Raw genomic sequence first — 21,758 nt, forward strand, 5'->3', positions numbered from 1 at the left:
TGTTACTGGCATTGCTGAAACGTTTAACTCTGTTCTTAGGGGCCCACATTGAGAGAAGGGTGCCTCTTAGCATCACACTTGTCCTGTGTAAGAATGCATGGATTATGAAAACCTAAGGTCTGGGGAGTTAAAACATAGGAGGAATGGCCTGATTTTTACATCCCCAGTCATTTTTCTGTAATCTAATGAGGATAGATAGGTTTTTGTTAAAGGTGGTGAGCTCATATACAGAATGCTGGTATTTAATTGAGGGTCATTCAAGAATCAGAATTAAAAATCAGACTGTCCTGACTGACTCTCTTTATGAACACTAAGACAACTCAGCTTCTTTAACTCCATTGTCTTCTTAAACCCAAGAAGGGCTTAAATTTGCTCTAGAGTTTTTACTGATGAATTCTAAACAATAACAGAATCTAAGATATCTCAGTGAAATAAGACTTGGGCAAAGGACCAGCACCCAGAAAAGGCATGAAACTACAAGTGGTGGTGGGAGCCAGGGGAGTGATGGAAAATTGGTGAACTCGTAAGGGTCTTTCTATGCAAAAATTGGACATAAGACTTCAGCCAAAGCCTGGGTGCCATTCACCATGAGATTTTAAATATTTCCTTAAAAATAGAACCTTTTTCACATTAAATCACAAGCCAATAATAAGAAACCATGCTTATCTTAAATTTAGCCAGTGCTTTGCAATTTGTTGTCTGTTTAGTCTTAGATACAATTCTAACACCTGGATTGTCCAAAATAAGAGAAAGGAAAAAATGGTTAACAACACTTTGCATCACATTCTGAAGCTCTGACTTGTTAAGTACTCTAGTGTCTCCTTTTTGAATCTGAAATGCACTGATAGCAGCTAGCACTTAACAGTAGTTAAGGTTTGGTGTAGTTTATTTTTAGCCATATGGTGGTCCAGAGAGTTTACAAAGGTCACTGGGTACAGGACAAACCCCATAGCATAAGTTGCCACTTATCTTACATCTGCTCTTGCTTTGTCTCTACAGGAATTCAAAGAAGGACGCAGAGCCAGCCACACAGCCCCCCAGGTCCTTTTTAGCCACAGGGAACCTCCTCTGGAACTAAAAGACACAGATGCTGCTGTGGGCGACAACATTGGCTACATCACCTTTGGTGAGCAGAGTGCAGTTGCCACCCATTTGGGCTTAATGAATTCACACAGCAGAAGACCTAAATCTGAACCACCTTTGTTAATGTTTTAAAGCATGCCAGCTTCTTCCCATTGCTATTGCTGTGACTGTGGAAGGAGTGTCATAGGGTACTTAATACAGAGCAAGCCAGGTGCTATTTTTGTAGAGTAGCCATTTTCTTTTTCTTTCTTCTGTTTCTTTTAAATCTTAAGGAAAAAGGAGTAGCTTCTGATGTCAGGAATTAGGGATAGGCCGATGTCAGCACTGCTAAGCATTGTTTAGAATTCTCTCATTTGGCATTGCTTAGTGTTTTTTGGGTTGTTGTTTTTTTTTTTTTTTCTTCTTCTTCTTCTTTTGCTAATTAACCCTGAGCTCAGCCATGATTTGCTGATTCTCCTTTTCCGTTGGAGAACTGAACTACCCGCTTTTCATTTGCGTCAGCCTCATGAGCTGGCTGATCATGATAGCTGACAATTTATTCCCACCCTAAACCTAATGCTGCTGAAACATGTCCTTTTGTGAAGTTTTATATAATTCATCTTTGAGCTGAAGATATGCTTGTTTGTTGGTGATGAATAAGGTGATTTCACATATTGCATTAAAGCTATAAGCTGTATACTCTTCCCCCACTTATTATCCTTGAAGTTGAGGTACATCTTATAGTTCATGGCATGTCACAGTTTAATGAATAGAATTTCTTTATGGTACAGAAAATCATGGTTAAACTTACAATCATCTGCCTCATAGATTCTCTGAAATCTTCATCCTGACGTTAATTTCTTTTCAGGCCAGGGAAAACTAACAGAAGTTCCACCCTTTCTTACTCATTTTCATTTCAGTGAAGTTTCACAGAACTCAGGGGTCTTGCTGATAGAGCAATGAGTAGATGCAAATGATGGAGAAGACCCAAAAAAGGCCCGGGGAAAGGGAAGATGCAGGTTTGCCTCAGTGCCTAAGACTGAGCAGTGGCTGCACAGGTCTGCAGGTGGCTGGAGTACAGCCCCAGGCAAAGCAGATGTCCTGTCCAGTCTGTCAAGAGAGCTCTGATCCTTACACTGCAGTGTTTGCTTTTCACAGCAAGTATATGGAGTGTTCTCCAGAGTCTAGTTTCTCTGAAGGCTTACTCTGTACATCAGCACCAAGGACAGCTTTGTTTCCTGAGCCTAATTTCTTAAGTTCATCTATTTCCCAGATAACCAATTAGTGTCATGTTGGGTCTACAGAGCTGATAGGTGTGTGGAAAACAGGGAATAGATTTCTGCATGCCCAGCCACAGAATTCAGACCTGTAAGAGTGCCCAGAGCCATGCCCTGTATTCCTACCATTTGCTCCTCTGTCTTGCACTCACTGGCACCACCCCTGACTATGCCATCACCCCTGTCCTTGTCTCAAGTACAAAACCCTGAGAAAGACTGGGAATGCTGAAGCAAGGGTGTTATCCTTATGCAGGGAGAGAGCAGAGTTAACATAGGTGCTGTTCTTCTAGTCCTTTGGCATTCATTTCTGCCCCTGATGCCTTGTTTGTTCCCCCACCCTCAGTGCTGTTCCCTCGCCACACCAATGCCAATGCTCGAGACAACACCATCAACCTGATCCACACATTCCGGGACTATCTGCACTACCACATCAAGTGCTCTAAGGTAAGGGGACTGCCAGCATCTCCGTCCAGGCTATTGATTTACACAAATAATCCTAGAGACTTCAAGAATCATAGATCAGGACTGTAGCTCAGCGGTTAAGCACTTGCCTAGTATACTCTAGGCCCTGGGTTCAATTCCCAGCACTGAGGGAAACAAAAAAAAAATAGAAAAGTCATCTCTCCCCCCTCCTCCCACCCAACTGTCTCTAGAATTTCTCCCCTTCCTGCTTCCCTATTTGGCCTGGGTCCATCCCCAAGTATGTTCCAAAACTTGCCCAGTGGCTTTTGATGAGAACCTAGATATGACTCTGCTGTGTTTGCTCCCAGGCCTATATTCACACACGTATGCGGGCAAAAACATCGGACTTCCTTAAGGTGCTCAACCGTGCACGCCCAGATGCTGAGAGAAAAGAAATGAAAACAATCACGTAAGTAGGACAGGACCACCTTCCTCTCCTGAGCCCAGCAAGAAGAAAGTAGCAGGTGTTGGTGGTTTGGCCCTCCAGGAGTCTGGGTATTGCCACGCATGAGGCCAGCAGGACTGGGCCTGTAGCTACCAAACAGAGTGTAGATGGGATTTACGGGGTTTCGCTACTGAATGGCCCAGGAGGAGTTTCCTGTTTCTGCTTTTTGTGAACTACAAGAATGGCAGCTAGGAAAAACAAAGGGCTCTTTTTACCAAGGAATTGTTCCCTTTGGATTTGAATTGAAAAGTCAGTTCTATCCTTCTGGTATTCTTAGAGAAATGGAGTAAATCACTTAAGAATGTTAGTTGTGTAAAGAGGCCTGAAACCACCCCCTAAGTGTTCTTTCTCCTGGTCCGCTTCTCAAAAAGAAACTCGTATGGGGAGGCTGCCTTTGTCAGGAATGAAAATGCTGAGCAGAGCTGTAAGCATTGTGGCTCTGCATGCAGGAGAGACCAACATGGTGTAGGGCCTAGAAAGTTCAGTCTTTGCTGGATGTGAGCAGGGGGCTTCAAGCTCCTTAACGTAGCATATGAGGCCCCTTTTACCAAGTTAGCTTCTGTTGCTGTTTGAAAGAGAGAAATGTCTGACTGGATGCTGAGAATTAGGTAAGGTTTTCTTCTCAGTCACAGGAACGTCAAGTAGAAGTCACCCCTGACTTTGAGCAGAGACCTTTCTATATTCTGTCCTGTCACCCAGAGCCTATGGACTAGAGTGTTAAGCTTGTAGCTAGATCCTCTGCTTAGAGATAGGCATCCGTGTGCCATGCAGTGTCAACTTCATAGGATATCCTGAAATGGCAAAGATGAAGCAAGGTGGGAGTATGCCTGGGACTTACATGCTCTTGCTGCCCCTTCAAAAACCTTGTCTCTATCCTGGCATCTGCAGTTTCCTTTCCTTACTTGCTCTCCACCCAAGTGCTCTTTTCATCAGGCACCACTTGGTGACCTCCAGTGGAAGGCAGCCAATTTCATGCTGTTTTCAGGGCCCAGCAGATAAGACAGGCAGTCTAGTAATGGCCAGAAAGAGAACTGGCAGCTTGGTACAGCCAAAGAAAAGCTTGCTCTGGACAGCCTGTCAAAACCAGGCAGAGAAGCCAAGCATAGTTGCCCTCGCCTTTAGTCCAGCTACTTAGGAGGCCGAGGCAGGAGGATCACTTGATCCCATGAGTTCTAGGCCAGCCTGGGTAATATTAGGGAGACCATGTCTCAAGAAAACATAAAACCAGACAGAAGCCGGGTGCCAGTGGCTCATACCTGTCCAAGCTACTCAGGAGGCAGAGATCAAGAGGATTGTAGTTCAAAGCCAGCCTGGGCAAATAGTTCACATGACCCAATCTAAAAAAAAAAACTCTTCACAAAAAAAGGCTGGTGCAGTGGCTCGAGGTGTAGACCCCTGAGTTCAGACCCCAGTACCACAAAAAACAACAACAAAAATACAGAAAACCTGGTTGTTGAAATAGCCCCAGAACTACCTGCCTATGCCTGACAGCTGTTTGTCCATTCAGGAAGTGTGCCACTCTGTTCCATGGCCAGCACATGGTCTTGGTGGTCACTGCCAACTGAGTGCAGTTGGGAAGGAGACAGGAATAGCTCTCTGTCCTGTTGGGGATCTTAGGAAGGATGAGTCCTTGAAATGAGCAAATTGTCATAAACCTCTGTCCTGAGACTTAAAGAGCACCTTTGTCTTCTGTTCTGTGACCTCTGTGGCAGAGTTGAGCCCCAGAAAGGAAAAAAGGGAGGCAAACAACTGTATTCACCTTGAAAACCAGGCCAAGCTACTAATGATGGGTAGGAGATGCCATGGAAAAGCCAGGGGTGCCACACCAGAGCAGGAGTCTGCAGAGCTGTGGACAGGTGAAATAAGGTGGTGGGCCTGCTGTGAGAAGCACACCCCTGGATCAGAAGTTAACCAAGAATCAACACCCTCAGTACTCTGCTTTTCATCTGGGGGAAAGGTCATCACGTGGTTTTATTTGGGAGTGGGTAAGATATTGAAGGCAGGAAAAATTGAGAGCCCTTGTTTTTGCTCTCCTTTCCCATAGTTTTCAGTTCTTGCTTCCATACTGCTTTACCAAAATAAAGCTAGCAGTACCAGTACAGCAGTACTTAGGTACCAGTTATAGGCTCCGTCTTTGGGAACAAACTGGCCCTTCTGAGGAAATTCTAGGTGGATCAGGATATCACAGCTCATGAGCCCAGAACCAGGGAAGTGTTTTCTAAGCTAGAGTATAGTCACTACCTGACACCAGAAATGTCTTTCACCTTGGAAGTTTTGAAGATTTCTTTGGACCTTCTGTCTCATGGTGGAAGGTTAAAGGGTCTGCTATCTAAAAAGGGATTGGCTGGGTAGGGGAGCCTGAACTGACTAATTTTAATTAAAACTAAATTTTAGTCCCTGTGCGACATCTAGAAATTACAGAGAAGTGATTCTCCTATTCATTTGGTACACTTAATGTCCTTATGGGCTTACTAACACAGGTATTACCTGCTATCCCAAAGTACTGAATAGGAAGATACATGGTGAAAACATTTGCAAAAGTTGGGTCTTAGTTATGCCTTTTGCTTCTGGTACCTCTGCCTGAGGAATATCCCTTTCCTCCTTGTTTGTGTCCCTTTTGGGTCCCACCCCAAGTACAAGAGTGGTGGGAGGAAGAAGAGGACAGCTGGAAGCCAGCCTTCACTCTTTCTCTGCTTTTGAAGGGGGAAGACGTTTTCATCCCGCTAACTCTTGGGAACGGAGGAGGAAGTGTTGGCGATGGAAGGCTGGAACGCTTGCTACTGGATAATCGTAGCCCTTCATGTTGCACCTCTCCAGGTTCTTAAGGGAGTCTCCGTTTGGGTTCCATTTTGTACGCATTTGGAAAATAATCTGCAGAAACGAGCTGTGCTTGCAAGGACTTCATAGTTCCCAAGAATTAAAAAAAAAATCCACTTGATCAACTTAATTCCTTTTCTTTTATCTTCCCTCCCTCACTTCTCTTCCCTCCCACTCTCTTTTCCAAGCCGTTTTGCTTTGCAATATGTTACTGGTAATGAGTTGCAGGATAATGCAGTCTTAACTTGTTTTCTTCTAAGTATTTGAGTTCAAAACTCCTGTATCTAAAGAAATACGGTTGGGGTCATTAATAAAGAAAATCTTTCTATCTTAAATGAGAGTTTTCTGGGTTTTTGGACTGTGAGTCCTAAAGAAAGAAGAAGAGAAGAAGGGTGGACCTGTAGTGCCCTTGAACCTGCTGGCCTGAACTGGACAATCTGAGATTCAAGAGTCCATTGGGTCTGCCTTTTCATTCCCCTACACTAGAGAATGGCTGGCTAGTGAGCTATAAACTTTTTCCTTTCTTTACCTTTCCATTAGGTCTTGCTATATAGCCCAGGTTGTTGCGTCTACCCAGCTAGTCCTCAGTGGCCAAAAAACTCCCTGATGGTGATAGGCAGTTAAAAGTGTTTTACTCTCTTATTGTGAATAATACATGGCATTTCCCAAAGTGTATTCCATAGTGCGTGTTCTGCAAAACAATAGTGGGTATTCAGGTGTGGCTCTAATGCAAACTAACTGGCCACGGTTCCTCTTTTCTCACACAACATCCCAACAGATTATATTCCACAAAGCTCACTTTGGGAGATGACCACCTAATAAATAGTAGGGAGCCTACCAGAGCATGTTATCCCCTAACAGGACACTGATCACTGAAATAAAATTGGTTCTGAAAATTTGCTTGGTAAGATATTTATCCAGAGAATTTTAGGGTCATCTTACAGTTTCTGCCTTCCTGCTTTTCTTTGTGTCTCCATCTTGGGTGGTTTGTTCAAACTGGTTTAAAACCCACTGATGAATTATGAGATCACCCAACTATATAACAACCAACATTTTTATTTCCTAAACTTTTGATTTTTGAGATAACTATAGATTCCTTCACATGCTTGTCAGAAATACAGAGACATCCTATGTATCCTTCATTTGAGTTCCTCAGTGGGGACATCGTGACTGACTATATAGTACAGTGTCACAACCTAGAAGTGGCACTGGTGTGGTCCATCCACTTTCCACACTTTACCACCTTTACTCACACTTTATCTGTGTTGTGTCTGTGCATTTTTCTCAGATGTGTGACTCGTGACAACAGTAATAAGAGTGGAAAAGCCAGTACATCACACCTATTTAGTGTTTCCTGGAGATGGGCTTTTGTTGCAAGTACACCAGATAGGACTGGAGAACAATAGTTACAGTACAGTTTTACCGAGTCACAGTCAAGAAATTTGAAAGCCTCAGGTTTCAGGTTCAGTCATCAGACTTCATTGGAATGGATTCCTAGGGCACTCCAGGTTCTCTTGTCACTTCTGAAAGGTGGAGAACTGAACTAACTATAAGTATATTGAAAGATGGTAACTCTGAGTTGGTTACTTCAGAGAGGTTCAAGGGTATTCTTGCCTAGCAACAGCTTTTGCTTTCTTGCAGACTTCAGAGCATCACTCCGTGGTACTTTGGAACCCCCTGTGCTCTTGTCAGTAGCTGAAATCAGAGTTCTAAAAAGTACTGTAGATGACAAAACCCTGGAATATGAAGTTAGGAGGTAAAAAGGCATTAAATACTTTTTATAGTAGTAAACCCTAAGGAAATAATTTTAAGAAACATTATCAGCATCAAAAATCCATGCTGGTGCCAGGTGCTGGTGGCTCACGCCTATAATCCTAGCTACTCGAGGCAGAAATCAGGAGGATCATCACAATTGGAAGCCAGCCCGGGCAAATAGTTCATGAGACCCTATCTCAAAAAAACCCTTCACAAAAAAGGTTTGGTTGAGTGGCTCAAGGTGTAGGCCCCAAGTTCAAACCCCAGTACTACCAAAAAAAAAAAGCTGGAAGTGGCAAAGAGGCCCTGGGTTTTGGAGGGAAAAGAAAAAAAACAGATGTAAATCTCCCATACAGATTTGTCCTTCTCCTCACCTGTTTCCAGGACACACTTGACTTGCATAACTCTAGTCTCAAGACCCTCACTCCTGAGGGCAGAGGCCAGCTGTGACTCCAGTGAATGTCCATAGGTGGGTCAGCTCAATATGGGAGCCAACCACACAGACATGGGCTGGAAAAAGTGATCTAGTCTCCATTACTATCTGGCTTACGTGCCCCAAGGGTTTACACCTGGGGGAGATAGATGTCTTTGTATTTGAACTATAAGGATACAAAACGGTTTCAGAGAAATCTGGAATTGAGTCCAGGTTCTACTACTAAAGAGCTCTGTGGCAGCAGGTTGCTTTTTCTGAGCCCTAAAATAGTCTCATCTGTATTTAGACATACCACCACCTACCACAGGGTTTTTAAAAAGAATAGGACTAGTGGAATAGCTCAAGTGGTAGAGCAGCTGCCTAGCAAGCATGAGGCCCTGAATTCAAACCCCAGTTCCACAAAAAAAAAAAATCAGGGTGCCCATGGCTCACACCTCTAATCCTAACAATTTGGGAGGCAGAGATCAGGAGGATCAAGGTTTGAAGCCCGCCTGGCCAAATAGACCCTATCTCGAAAAAACCCATCACAAAAAAGGGGCTGGTGGAGTGGCTCAAATGGTAAGAGTGTCTGCCTAGCAAATGTGAGGCCCTGAGTTCAAGCCCAGTACCACCAAGAAAAAGCAAAAAGGAAAAAAAAAAAACTAAAGGCATGTTGTAGCCCACATAGACATCCATAATCCATGTGTTTATATTTGCGATGCTAGGGATGGAACCCAGGACTTTGTGCATGCTAGGCAAGGACTCTACCACTGAGCTACGTCCCCTGTCCTGTAATTTACAATGCCGTCTAATAAATCCTTAGTTTTGTTTATGTACTCTAGGGGATCTGAAGAACTATTATAGAAGCTGTATCTAATAGATGGCAAGCCTCATTCTGTCTTGGGGGGCTTTCCAAGCCTTTTCCAAGATAGTTGTATGTCCCCCTGAGTGAATGACCTTTATTGCAGGGGGGAAGACAGCAGAGCAGGAGGAATCTCCTCATCTGGTTAGGGAGGCCATGGACAAGCTAAGAACAAGGACTTTGACAGGAAAGGAAAAGAGAGATTACAACAGGATGTGGAAGGGGAAGTTTTCAGGGGGTGAGGGGAGTGTGAAGCCAGGAAAGGAAATAGCCCTAGCTTCTGCATCAGGCTTCTTGTCGGAGTTGATATATGGCAGTTGCCATCCTGTTGCCTTCAATCAAGGGTCCCTAGTGTTGGGCTTAGGTGGTGGTGAACTGGAGTTCAAGCAATGCTGCCCCCTTCTGGGGATTGCTGAAAGCACCACAATTTCTGTGGCTCCTAGGGTCAGCATTGCCCAGACAGCTGTCCCAGACCTAGAGAGTCTGGCCTTGTGGATTGTTTGCTGTGCCAGAAACCATCACCCTCACACAGGCTAGACTAGCACTGTACCACTGATCCCATTCTGGCCAATTAGACCTCATGAAAGGACAGCTCAAACAGCTGGATAGTTTCCTGGCCAGTCTCTGACTCAAGATCTGAAGGAGCTTGCCTTGGATGAGTAAAGAGAATTGAGCAGCCAGGTTCAGTGGCCTATACTTGTAATCCTAGCATGTTGGAGGTGGAGGCAGGAAGATAGCAAGTTCTAGGCCAGCCTGGGCTACATAAGACCAAAGCATGTATTAAAAAACAAACAATATTCTTGAAATACTTAATTTCAAGAAACATTATCAGCATCAAAAATCCATGCTGGAGCCGGGTGCCAGTGGCTCACACCTGTAATCCTAGATACTCAGGAGGCAGAGAACAGGAGGATTGCAGTTCAAGGCCAGCCCAGGCAAATAGTTCGTGAGACCCTATATCAAAAACTCCCTTCACAAAAAAGGGCTGGTGGAGTGGCCCAAGGTGTAGGCTCTGAGTTGAAACCCCAGTATGGGGTGGGGGGGAAAACGAACACTGAACAGCAGCAGCTTAGGGAGGTCACCAAGGGTCCAGGAAACACTACTCCCACTGCCTCCCTGGTTCCAGAGAGAATGACTTCCCTCAGATCTCAAGTACCACACCTGCCCAGGCCCAGATGCAGCAGAGAAATTTAAATACATAAGTGAATGACAGTGGACTCAGAGACTCAGAAGGCTTTTGGGCCAGAGTTCATTTCACCCCAAGACACGCTGTGTCGGGAAGAGGAAGAGAGAGCAGGTCCAGGGCACCGCCAAATGCAGCATCTGAAAACTTGCACCAGAGCCCCATGTGGGCGAAGTGGAGAGGCTGGGGATGAGTCAGTCCCAGGCTTGATAGAGGAACAGAGAGGAACCAGACGTTCTGGTAAAGAAGAAGAGGCTGAGGGGAACGGAGCCCCATCTCCCTGGCTCCCACCCTTCACACGTCATGCCACACACAGTGTTTAGACAGAACAGTGAAGAAGAAACACAGACATCCTGGATGCCTTGGGGAGGAGGCCAGGGCTGGATACAGAAGGCCGTCTGTTTATTCCTGACAGTCTGATATCCAAGAGGCCCCGCACCATTTCTGTCCAAACCCAGGCTGAACTCTCCCAGAGCCTCTGACTTCTGCCCTTCCAGATAGTGTGAGTCAGGGCTGTGTGCTGGCTCCCTGGAAGATGGGTTTGAGGTTGAGCACTCTCCTCTTCCCACTTTCTGTCCTTATTCCAGGATGCCAAATGGTATAGGACTGGCAGTGCCAGAGCCCTGAGGTTTCCAACCCTTTGGTCCAGGTCTCCCCAAGAGCACACAAGTTCCCTTGCTTTCTGTGAAGTGTTTCTCACGTCTCACGTCCAGCTTTCTTGCTGTGGCTTCAGCCTGCTTCTCCCTGCTTCAGGCATTAAGGGAATGTGGCTGGCCTCCTCCCTCACCCTAAAGCTTGCACTTGTTACATGGTGGAAATCGGGGTCCTGTACCTTGATTCCCATGCCTTGAATTTGCCCTTCCCTCTTACTGTACCTAGTTCCCTCTTTCCTTGTGGAGCAAAAGTGGCATTCCCTTGCTTTTCATAGGTCCCCATCTGCCTTTCTTAACAGTTTTTGCTTGGAGGGGGGCAGCTGCAGAAAAGGGCAGAATCTCTAATGATTCTAACAATCCTAATAGCTATCTTTCATGGAGTGCCATGTGCTGATCTAATTCATGGTACTTAGTTGCGATAGTAGCCAGTACAATTTTCAGCTCCATTTTGCAGATGAGGAAACTAAAGCAAGAGAACTGTAGCAAGTTGCCCAAGTTCACACAGCTGTCTTTCCAACACCGGAGGGAGGAGGGAGTCATTTGTTGAGATGACCTTACTTCATTAATTCCCACCACTGCAGTATCCACAGTTGCCTGTGTGTCCCATGATAGTCCCCATCATCACCACCCCAAGAGGTGGGAAAACAGACCCAACAGTATAGTAGCTAGCAAAGGTCACATCCTCAACCATTTGTACCTTGACTCAGAAACCAGTTGAGAAAAGTGCACACGACCCCCACATCCAAGGCAAGGCTGCCCTTATAAGCTGAAAGGCCCATCAGGAGAGGGATAAGACAGGGAAGATCAGTGCTCAGGTCCCCGACCCCCGACCACTGCCATCATCTTATTTTTATTTATTTATTTATTTATTTGCGGTAGTGGGATTTGAACTCAGGGCCTACACCTTGAGCCACTCCACCAGCCCTTTTTTGGTGATAGGTATTTTCGAGATAGGGTCTCTCGAACTATTTTCCAGGGCTGCCTTCAAACTGCAATCCTGATCTCTGCCTCCTGAATAACTAGGATTACAGGCATGAGCCACCAGCACACCTGGCTTTTTTTTTTTTGGTGGCACTGGGGTGTGAACTCAGGACTTCTCACTCGCTAGGCACATGCTCTACCACTCGAGCCACTCCACCAGCCCTTTTTTTGTGTTGGGTATTTTTGAGATAGGGTCTCACAAACAATTTCCCTGGACTGGCTTTGAACCTCGATCCTCCTGATCTCTGCCTCCCGAGTAGCTAGGATTATAGGCATGAGCCAGCTCACTCCAGGGTTTAAGGTTCATAAAATTTGACTGTATTAGCTGAGGTTGGAGGGGTAGAGTCAATCATTTTCATTCATTAACCAAAATGCTTTTCCCAGATTAGCTGGGCAGTGGCAGGTGAGCAGACTTCCAGAGGTAAGGGAACCATCACCTAGGTGGCTCAGTGTGGCTGGCAGCTGGGAAGGGAGTCACTAATACAGGAGGATAAGGAGGCCTTCTCAGCATCTACAGCTCAGGATGTGCCGGCCCCACCCCCAGAGGCGGAGCCAGGGCTGAGCCCCACCAGCCTGGCTCCTCCATCCCTCTGGGAACCCAGGCTGGGGCAGAGCCTGAGCAGGCGAGCCCTGCTGTTCCCAGAGTGAAGCACCATGCACTCACCTGACAGGACACCAGACATGGTCTGAAGCCCTACAAGCCTGACTGCTGTGACTCCCTGACATTCAGAGGAACCTGGGCTGACACCTGTCCCCAACAACCATGTGAGTAGCTAGCTACTCTGCTTTCCCTTTCCTCCCAGCCTGCTGTGGAGATCTTGGACCCAGATCCTGAAGAGCTCACTACACTGGTTCAAGACACCAGAGTGTTTGGGTGACTTGGCTCGCACCATCAGGATATCACCCGTGGGAGCTGATCCCTGCCTTTTTTTTTTTTTTTGCTACTCTGAGAGAGGGGTGGGGGACCCACTCCAGGGTAGGATTAGGAATCCCCAGCTCAGACCAGGTTTGGGATAACAGACTTAAGTCTTGTGGGGCTTAACAAAGTTGGTGACAGGAAGGAAGGGAGAAGACAAACTTGGGGCTGCTGAAAGGGGAAGATGTCCTGGGTAGAAGGCCCTCGGGGAGATTTGAGGAACAGGAAATGGGCTGAGGGGAGGAGAAAAGAGGCAGGGTCCTAAGGGTAGCATTGGAGGAAAGGGGAGCATCTCCCCTCACTCAGAGTGAGCTGATCCTCTGACCCAGGGAGGGGAAGGAAGAATATCTTCCTTATTGACTCTGATCCTAGCAACAGCAGCTGCTCCCCTGTTGACAGAGGCAGTAGCTCCCACAAGAACCAGGACCCCTCCCCCTGACACCAGCATGTGACTTTGGGGCTGAGACCAGGGAACCAAGTGAAGGGAACAGGAAGATCAGAGCCAGAGACCAGGCCCTGCCTACCAGCAACTCCTCCCTGTCCTCTGGACCCAACCTCAGTGCCTAGAAGTATGGGGGTCCCTTCCTTGCTGCTGGTATCCCCAGTTCACTGCCAAGCATCATTCTCTACCCCCAACCCCCTTCCCTCTATTCCCTCTAGTTCCCAGGAAGGGCCTGTTGCCAGTGTGGAACGGACGAGTCAAGTTTATGGGCTGGAAGTCCTACCCGGAGGCTGTTCACTGAGCTGTAAAGGCTCCAAGTGTGGAGGGGGTAGGGGTGCAGGCATAAGACACCCTGCTTGTGCTCCAAGTGTGGGAGCCTCTCACCTGATGTCTGGCTGGGGAGACCACACCAGCTAGACCCTGTCCTCTCTTTTGACTCATTGAATGAGACCTCGCCAGCTGCGGCAGGGGTAAACAAGATTCTTTGGGTGGGTTCACCTTTCAGTCAAAAAAACAGGCATAAACACAGCTACCCAGAGGCCAGGCAGACAGGAATAGTGAAGCTGCCTGTTGGGGAACAGCCACGGCTTAGCTACCATATAGAACATGTTGGGTTGCCAGACCTTATTTTCCAAGAGAAACCAAAACTATGACTTCGGATAACTTTTTAATGGGCAACTAATTGGAAAAACATATGTATGTATCAGCACACAGGCTATGGCCCAAAATCCGTGGGTCTGCAACCTCTGGATTAATGCGTGGTCGGTCAGTACAGTGGCCCACAGCCCCATACTAACCTTGGCCACCCCACTCCATCCAGGCATGCCAGCTGCAGCTCCAAGCCTCCCCCAGCCCAAGGCTCAAGATGACACCCAACAGCACCGGGGAGGTGTCCAGCCTCATTCCCGTGGGGACCGTGGGGCTCTCCCTGGCCCTGGCAAGCCTCATTGTTGCTGCCAACCTACTCCTGGCCCTGGGTATCGCCCGGGACCGCCATCTGCGTAGCCCACCTGCTGGCTGCTTCTTCCTGAGCCTGCTGCTGGCCGGGCTACTCACAGGACTGGCACTGCCCATGCTGCCGGTGCTGTGGCGCCAGAGCCGCCGGGGCTACTGGTCCTGCCTCTTCCTCTACTTGGCTCCCAACTTCTCCTTCCTTTCTCTGCTCGCCAATTTGCTGCTGGTGCACGGGGAGCGCTACGTGGCAGTACTGTGGCCACTCCGGCCCCACGGGAGCACACGGCTGGCCCTGCTCCTCACCTGGGCCAGCCCCCTGCTCTTTGCCAGCCTGCCCGCCCTGGGGTGGAATCACTGGAGCCCTACTGCCAACTGCAGCTCCCAGACTGTCATACCAGCCCCCTACCTCTACCTCGAAGTTTATGGCCTCCTGCTGCCCGCTGTGGGGGCTGCCACTCTTCTCTCTGCCCGAGTGTTGGTTACCGCCCACCGCCAGCTGCAGGACATATGCCGGCTGGAGCGGGCAGTGTGCCGTGATGCGCCTTCCACCCTGGCCCGGGCCCTTACCTGGAGACAGGCCAGGGCACAGGCTGGAGCCACGTTGCTCTTCGTGCTGTGTTGGGGGCCCTACGTGGCCACAGTGCTCCTATCAGTCCTGGCCTATGAGCAGCGTCCACCACTTGGGCCTGGAACTCTGTTGTCCCTCATCTCATTAGGCAGTGCCAGTGCAGCGGTTGTGCCTGTGGCTATGGGTCTAGGTGATCAACGTTACATGGCCCCATGGAGGGCAGCTGCCCAAAGATGGCTGCGGGTGCTGCGAGGAATAGCCTCCAGGGACAGTCCTGGCCCTAGCACTGCCTACCACACCAACAGCCAAAGTAATGGTGACCTGGACTTGAACTAGAAGAAGGGCCACTGCTGACTCCAAGAAGCGTCCATCTATCTTAGCCACCAAGCTGTTTCCACATGCCCTGCTTCTCTGGATCAGAGACCCTGCCCCTATTTGAGCCCACCCTGACCAAATAAAGCTCCTCTGGCCGTTTGCAGTTTAGTCTATATCTCAGGAAAGGAAGCAGGTGGAAGCCCGTGGAAAGAACCTAAAGACAAACTGCGTACCAAAGGAGATTCCACCTCCAAAGAAGCAAGTCATTGTCAGCAGGAACAAGCACTGCTTGAGACAGTAGACTGATGCATCTCGACATCCGGCAGTGTGAGAGAGCCTCACCCTGACATGGCCTTCGCTAGTTCCTCCTTGTGTCCAGCCGCCACAAAATCCACACAGACACTGCCTCTGGGAAGTATATTTTATTTACATTTTTAAAATCTGTAACTAGTATCTCTTCCTCCTTTCCACCCCCAGAGACTTGGGAAGGGAAAGAATGGGAACCTCAAAGACCTACTCCCCACATACAAATACGCACCCCATGGCTCACACCAGCAAAGGAAAGTGAAAGAGAAAGAGGTCTGCCCTCCCTCTGAAGGGCCCTGACAGCTGGGCGATGGGGAGGGAGGAAGGGAAGGAGGCCCCAGGATGAGGGCAGGTCTCAAGAGAAGAAAGGACAGAGATGGGGGCAAGTCAATCAAAGGGGTTGGAAAGTCGTCCAAGCCCCCTCCCCTCTCTCCTCTGTACCCTGTGCCTCTGCTGGTGGGGGGGAGAGGAGTCCTCCATTCATCCCCCTCAACACCAGACACCCAGCCAGAGGCTGCAGCCATTAACGGTCAGGTCTCTGGACACAAAACACTTTTGCTCTGTGGTCTCCTGATGTGGTCACCACCAGGGAAGCATCTCTGCGGACAGAAAGCACAGGGTCAAAGGGACTGAAAAACCTGGGGCCCACCCCATTCCCCAGGGGACACAGGGCAGCCCCTCTAGCACTCCTTCAATTCTAGGTCCCTAGTGCCTAATGCTGTGCGGGCACATCCATGCAACAAGCATGGGGGTTAGAAGTGGGAAGCCCAACACTGGAGATCCTAGACATCTACTCGATGACAAGGGACTAGATCAGAAGTGAAGACTCACAGGGCTGTGAAGACTCAGACTTCTCAGTATTCCTGTCTCACGGGCTGCAACCAGGCCTTGAAATTCTGCCACCCTGAAGAATTCCCTTCCATACCCAAAGACACCATGCTGTCGCATTCTGGGCCCACTTCCAAATGCCCACTTTGCTTACTTGCTGAGGGCAAAGTCCAGGATCTCGGCCGTGTGGCCTCGGTAGTCAGTGAGCAGGCGGCCAGTCCGGGCATCCCAGAGGCGCACAATGCCATCCAGGCTGCAGGTGTAAACCACAGCAGTGCCGGCTTCCCACAGCAGCTGCACAATGCCTGACTGTAGGACAGGGGCAGGGCAGAAATCAGAGAAGATCTCTCAGGGAGGGACGGTCACAGAGAAGGACTCAATAGGAGAAAGATGTGGGACAGATGCTCCCAGAAGCCTGGGTTTCAGCCACAGGCCTCTGCCACAACCATAGCTCACTAGGAACCCAACTGCTGCCCTACCTGGTGCTGACACTGGTGCCTGAGCGTCTGCGTGGACAGGTCATAGATGGCCAGGGTTCCATCCAGGTAGCCAACAGCAGCCAGAGGCATCCTGGGCAACAGGCAGCATTAGAAAGGTTTGTGAGGCCCTAGACTCAAGCAACTTCCCTCCTGCCTGGTACCCCAGGCCAGATCCCTCCCACAAGCCTCTTCCTCCCCCAGCCTCTCCGATCTCTAGGCCAAGGCCCTGGCTCACTCACACACTGCAGAAGCCCAAGGACTCCACCGAGTTGGACTCACTCTCCTCCCCTTCTCCCAGGTTGGGCTGGGAGGCCACAGTCTCAGGTCTGAACACACCCACCACCTATCAGCAAGAGGACAGGATCAGCCAGGTGCCGGTGGTTCACACCTGTAGTCCTACCTACTCAGAAGCAGAGATCAGGAGGATGGCAGTTCAAAGCCAGCCTAGGCAAGTAGTTCACGAGACCCTATCTCAGAAAAAGGGCTAGTGGAGTGGCTTCAAGATGTTCAAACCCCAGAACCACACACACACACACACACACACACACACACACACACACACACACAACACACACACACACAACACACACACACAACACACACACACACACACACACACAACACACACACACACACCAAAAAATGAGAGAGAGAAGAGAATCAAAGGAGATCTGGGCTCCCAGTCCCCAGACAGAGAGGAAAAGCATCAGGGATGGGAGGCAAGGGGGAAATAAACAGCTGTGAGGCTGGAGATGTAACTCAGTGGTAAAGCACTTGCCTAGCATGGAGGGTTTCATCCCAAGCACCGCAAGAAAAAAAAAAAGGGTTGAGGTAGGAAGATCAAGAGTTTCAAGAGTTCAATGCCAGCCTGAGCTACATAGTGAGTTCCAGGTCAGCTTGTACTACATCGTGAGACCCTGTCTCAAAAATCCACCAAAAAAAAAAAAAAGAAAGAAAAAAGGCCAGGCCAGATGTGGTGACACAAGTGTGTAATTCCAGCTACTTGAGAGGTGGAGATCAGAAGTTCTGCAGTTCAAGGCTAGCCTGGGCAAAAAATTAGTGAGATCCCATTTTAACGAACAAGCCAGGTGTGGTGGCATATACCTGTGATCCCAGTTAAGAGGGAGACATAGATAAGAGGATCACATTTTTGTTTGGCACGAGCAAAAACTCAAGTCCCTATGTGAAAGATACCTAAAGCAAAAGCCTGGGGGCGTAGCTCGAGTGGTGGAGTGCATATCTAATGAGTGCGAGCCCCGGAGTGCAAACTCCAGTACCACCCTAAAAAGGAAGGGAATGAGGGAGGGAGGGAAGGAGGTAGGAGGCTCAGGCAAGTGGAGGCCTCCAGCCAGGCCCAGGTCCACTCACCTTGCCAGTAGTGGCACTGACCAGCTTGGCCTGGCAATCCACAGAACCAGTTAGGATCAGGCTGCCATCCTGATTGGTGGCAACACAGGTCAGAGGGCCCTGGTGACCCTCAGTCCCTAGGATGAAGCAGGAGGACACGACAGGCTCTGAGTCGTATACATGGTTCTCGGGCCCCTCCCTAAAATCCCAGATGAACACTTCCCCAACCTGCAATACCTTTCAACACATGGATGGGGTTTCCCTGCTTCAGGTCCCAAATCCTGATGGTACCATCTTCATAGCCTACCACAGCTCTCTTCCCTAAGGGCCAGAGGCACCAACGACAAAAGGACAGAGGGCACACTCAGACACACCAAGCAGGGAAGGGGGATGGGAAGAAAAGCAGAAGGTACCCATACTCCCCCAGGGGAATCAGGCAGGAGGTGGTAGTGGCTTAGGGTCTGAGAGCAGGTCTGAGCCTGCTGGCCATGACTCAGGGAGGTGAGAACCCTAGATCTACCTTTGCACCTAGGAAGGAAACTCAAAGCAGCTGCTCTCACCATCAGGGAGAACACGGCCACAGGTAGCTGGACAGTTGGGGCCCTGGAAAGTCTTGCAGTCACCATTTGGGACCTTCCACATCCAGGTGTTGCCATCAGCCGTGCCTGCCAGCAGGACAGGTGCCCGGGGGTGCCACTCCATCCACTGGGCAGGGAGGAAGGGTCAGCAATGAGGAGCCGCCCATGAGCCGCATCCACAGTTTCCCTGCTTATGGGGTCAGCAGGAACTTTCCAGGTAACAGGTACAGACATTCTTGATACACCTTGGGGTATATTGGCTCAGAGTAGGCTTGTCCGGTAGAGGTAGGACTGCTCCCCCCAAAGCTCTTACCCCTACCTGAGGTCAGGATTGAATCCCACTCTGAAGACCTCACCTCCAGGTCTCCTGCTTCAAAGGACCAGACCTCCTCCTTGGTGTCCACCTGCCATACTTTCAAGAGACCACTCATGTCCCCTGTGGCCACTAGGGTGGAGTCATGACTGAAACCAGCACAAGTCACAGAGTCTTTATGGCCTACAAAGACAAGTGGGCAGACCAAGAGTTCAAAGCCAGCCTGGGTAACATAGTGAGACCTTGTCTCAAAAAATATATATAAAAATAAAAACACAGGGAAGAGAATAGAAAGCAACAAGGTAACTAGTGGTGGGGACTTATGACCCAGGTACCTGGCCTCCTAAAAGGCCCAGCTAAGAAAAAAAGAGGTAGGCAGGCCCCAGTAGAATAGCTGACTAAACTCACTGCAACTCTAGGAACCAACACTCCCAGGTCTCCCCAGGAGAGACACTCTTGGCCCCCTACTCAACCGACCAGAGTGCAGGCCTCCTATGCCATACCCGTCTGTCCCTGAGCCTCTGCCTGAAATCCCCATGTCCTTCCCTCCACCTACTTACTCCTACTCCAGTGTCACCTCCTCTCAGCCTTTCTAGACTCCCACAGCCCATTCCCACCTCCTGCTCCTGAAAGAGTAACAATGTTACTCTTTTTTGTGTCCCTGACGCTCAGCCCAGAGCTGGCACAGAACAGGTCAATAAACAGCTGCAAGAACCTCAAACACTTCAGGCTACCCCCTGAGATGTCCAGAGGCACACACCCCCCTCACCTGCACACTCAAAGAGCAGCTCCCCATCGCTCAGCCGCCACACAAAGGCTTTGTCATCTTCACCCCCTGTCACTGCCAAGGTGTTGGTCTTAGGATCCAGGCTCACACAAAACACAGATGCTGTCCCAAGAGATATTCCACAGGTGAGGAGAAGGGGCTCCCACCTACAGTTCTGTCCCTCAGAACCTTCGTAAAACCCACCCCCTTTCCTCCTGGAAAACAAGAGTGCAAGCAAGTTCTTCTATGTTTCAAGCAGCAAGTTATTGAAAAAAATCCTTCCCCAAGCCTGCCAATCTCCAAGTCCCTCTCCAGTACAGATTCCCCTAATCTTCTGTCCCCCTCACCACCCAACTCTACCATCACAGACAAGACTGGTTACAAAGTGCAGGGCTTACAGTTCTCAGGATACCCCCAAGCTGGGTGTGAATAGTGAGGAAACTTTCATGTTATTAGAGTCTTATTAAGAGCTATTACTTATGAAGACTGTATAAAATACGCTCAAAAAAGTACATTTTTGTGATGTAGTGACACATACCTGTAATCCCAGAACTAGGGAGGCTGAGGCAAAAGGGTTGCTGAGTTCCAGGCCAGCCTAGACTACACAGCAAGGCCCTTTCTCCAAAAAAATCAACCAAACAAAAAAAAAGGCACTTTTTTAAAAGTATAAATTAACTATAATTTCCACTCAGGTTACTCCCAGCAACTCCCATCAAGGATAACTTTTTAAAAAGAAAACTAAGACCCAGAAAGGTTAACACGGTGGCAAATTGGTGAGCAGCAGAGGCAGGATTTGAACCAACTGTCACACTGACCCCAGTGCCAAGCCTCATCCATTTGGCCACACTGCTCCCCACCCATGAGCTCCTGCCAACAGGACAAGACCAGCAGCTTTCCCACCTCCATCTCCCATGAGGCTCTGTACCCGTGAAAGTGCAATGCTCGAATGCCCACCCTGGAGGGCTTAAGGTGGCTCTCCTCAGAGGCCTACCTGAGTGCAATGCAAAGGTGACCTCGCTATCATCAGGGCCCTCCATGCTGCCAACCACCCCTTCCTGGGGTTCCAGGACCCAGCCCTCCTCATTGCCCTCTTCCTCTTCTTCCTCTTCTTCAAAGTCCACATCTTCCATCTCCTGGGCCAGATCATCTGCTTTGAGGAGAGCGTCAAAAGATGGAGCTCAGAAGACTCAGTTCAGAGGGATGTGGAGAAGCGTAGGGAGGCCGAGGCTGGGATGGGTCATGTGGCCAGGGGCAGGCGGACTCGCACAGATGGGGTGCAGTGGGGCGAGAAGGGAAGGGGAGATGCCGGGGTAAGGGCTGAAGACCTGGGGGTGGCCGGCGGCCGTGTGGAAGCGAGGACCGAGGGCATGATGGGAAGGGGGTGTGTGAGGGGAAGGGCCAGGGGAGGCGTCAGGGAACCCCCACCCCGCCAGGCCCGAAAACTGAGTGTGGGGGTAGGGGAGGAAGACAGGGGAGTAATGCCGGTAGGAATGAGCGGTGGAGTATGGAGGGGAGGGGGAGAAGCAGGGGTCAGAGGCCAGGGGTGAGTGCCTCCTGTCCAGGTCTGAGCAGCGGCCGTTCTCACCCGGGTCCGGCGGGCCAGGATCCAGCTCTACCACTTCGATAATCTCTTCATCACCATGGAAGCTTAGGGTCTCCAGCGGGGGGGTGTCAGCGGCGGCCCCGCTTTCCGATTCGGACTCCATGCGGCGCAAGCGGCCGATCCACTTCTCTGGGCCCAAACGCCTCCCAGAGTCAGCTCTGCGCGACGACGCGGAACTCGAGCCCCTCCTCCCGGGAGGAAGTAGGCGTAGGCGACTCCCCGGCAGAAAGAGCGATAGCCGCCCGGCCAATAGCGATGGCGCTAGTCTGACTGACTCGCCAATCAGAGGGCAAAGTTGGGAGAAGGGACCGGGGCGTGGCGGGAGAGCCCAAGCTCCGCCCCACCTGACTCCTCCCCCAACAGGAGGGAAACAAGCGAGCGTGCGCGCCTCCGGGTTCTCCTGGGAAGAGTAGTCCTCCTGGGCCCAGTGCTTA

General features: G+C 49.6%; 3 protein-coding genes across 5 annotated transcripts in view; 2 read left to right on the top strand and 1 right to left on the bottom strand.

The window, feature by feature from the left end:
* Nucleotides 1-6,398, top strand: part of Arpc2 (actin related protein 2/3 complex subunit 2) — a 30,152-nt gene extending 23,754 nt beyond the window's left edge. Inside the window, exons 8-11 of the mRNA XM_074071713.1 lie at nt 1,000-1,126; nt 2,683-2,783; nt 3,110-3,210; nt 5,949-6,398. Of these exons, the coding sequence (XP_073927814.1) occupies nt 1,000-1,126; nt 2,683-2,783; nt 3,110-3,210; nt 5,949-5,973 (354 nt within the window). The 3' untranslated portion in view covers nt 5,974-6,398. The remainder of the gene's footprint in view (nt 1-999; nt 1,127-2,682; nt 2,784-3,109; nt 3,211-5,948) is intronic.
* Nucleotides 6,399-12,008: 5,610 nt separating this feature from the next.
* Gpbar1 (G protein-coupled bile acid receptor 1) lies at nt 12,009-15,933 on the top strand. Of its 2 annotated transcripts, none has more exons than XM_074071709.1 (2): nt 12,009-12,674; nt 13,486-15,933. In XM_074071709.1, exon 2 carries the CDS (start codon nt 14,133-14,135, stop codon nt 15,123-15,125), a length of 993 nt encoding a protein of 330 aa, XP_073927810.1. In that variant the 5' UTR covers nt 12,009-12,674; nt 13,486-14,132; the 3' UTR covers nt 15,126-15,933. The 2 variants fall into 2 exon arrangements, with proteins under 2 accessions (XP_073927810.1, XP_020030498.1); XM_020174909.2 differs by having other exon boundaries at nt 14,088-15,933.
* On the bottom strand, nt 15,512-21,513 carry Aamp (angio associated migratory cell protein). Of its 2 annotated transcripts, none has more exons than XM_020174906.2 (11): nt 21,307-21,513; nt 20,713-20,871; nt 19,725-19,844; nt 18,999-19,138; nt 18,625-18,769; nt 18,302-18,385; nt 18,086-18,201; nt 16,957-17,060; nt 16,718-16,808; nt 16,393-16,547; nt 15,512-16,009 (listed from the first exon to the last, which is right to left on the bottom strand). In XM_020174906.2, the coding sequence occupies exons 1-11, from the start codon at nt 21,425-21,427 to the stop codon at nt 15,934-15,936; spliced, it is 1,311 nt and encodes a 436-aa protein (XP_020030495.1). In that variant the 5' UTR covers nt 21,428-21,513; the 3' UTR covers nt 15,512-15,933. The 2 variants fall into 2 exon arrangements, with proteins under 2 accessions (XP_020030495.1, XP_020030497.1); XM_020174908.2 differs by having other exon boundaries at nt 20,713-20,868; nt 21,307-21,511.
* Between the last annotated feature and the right edge of the window lie 245 nt (nt 21,514-21,758).

This window comes from Castor canadensis, chromosome 4 (assembly GCF_047511655.1).
Source record: "Castor canadensis chromosome 4, mCasCan1.hap1v2, whole genome shotgun sequence".
NCBI classification, from domain to species: Eukaryota; Metazoa; Chordata; class Mammalia; order Rodentia; family Castoridae; genus Castor; species Castor canadensis.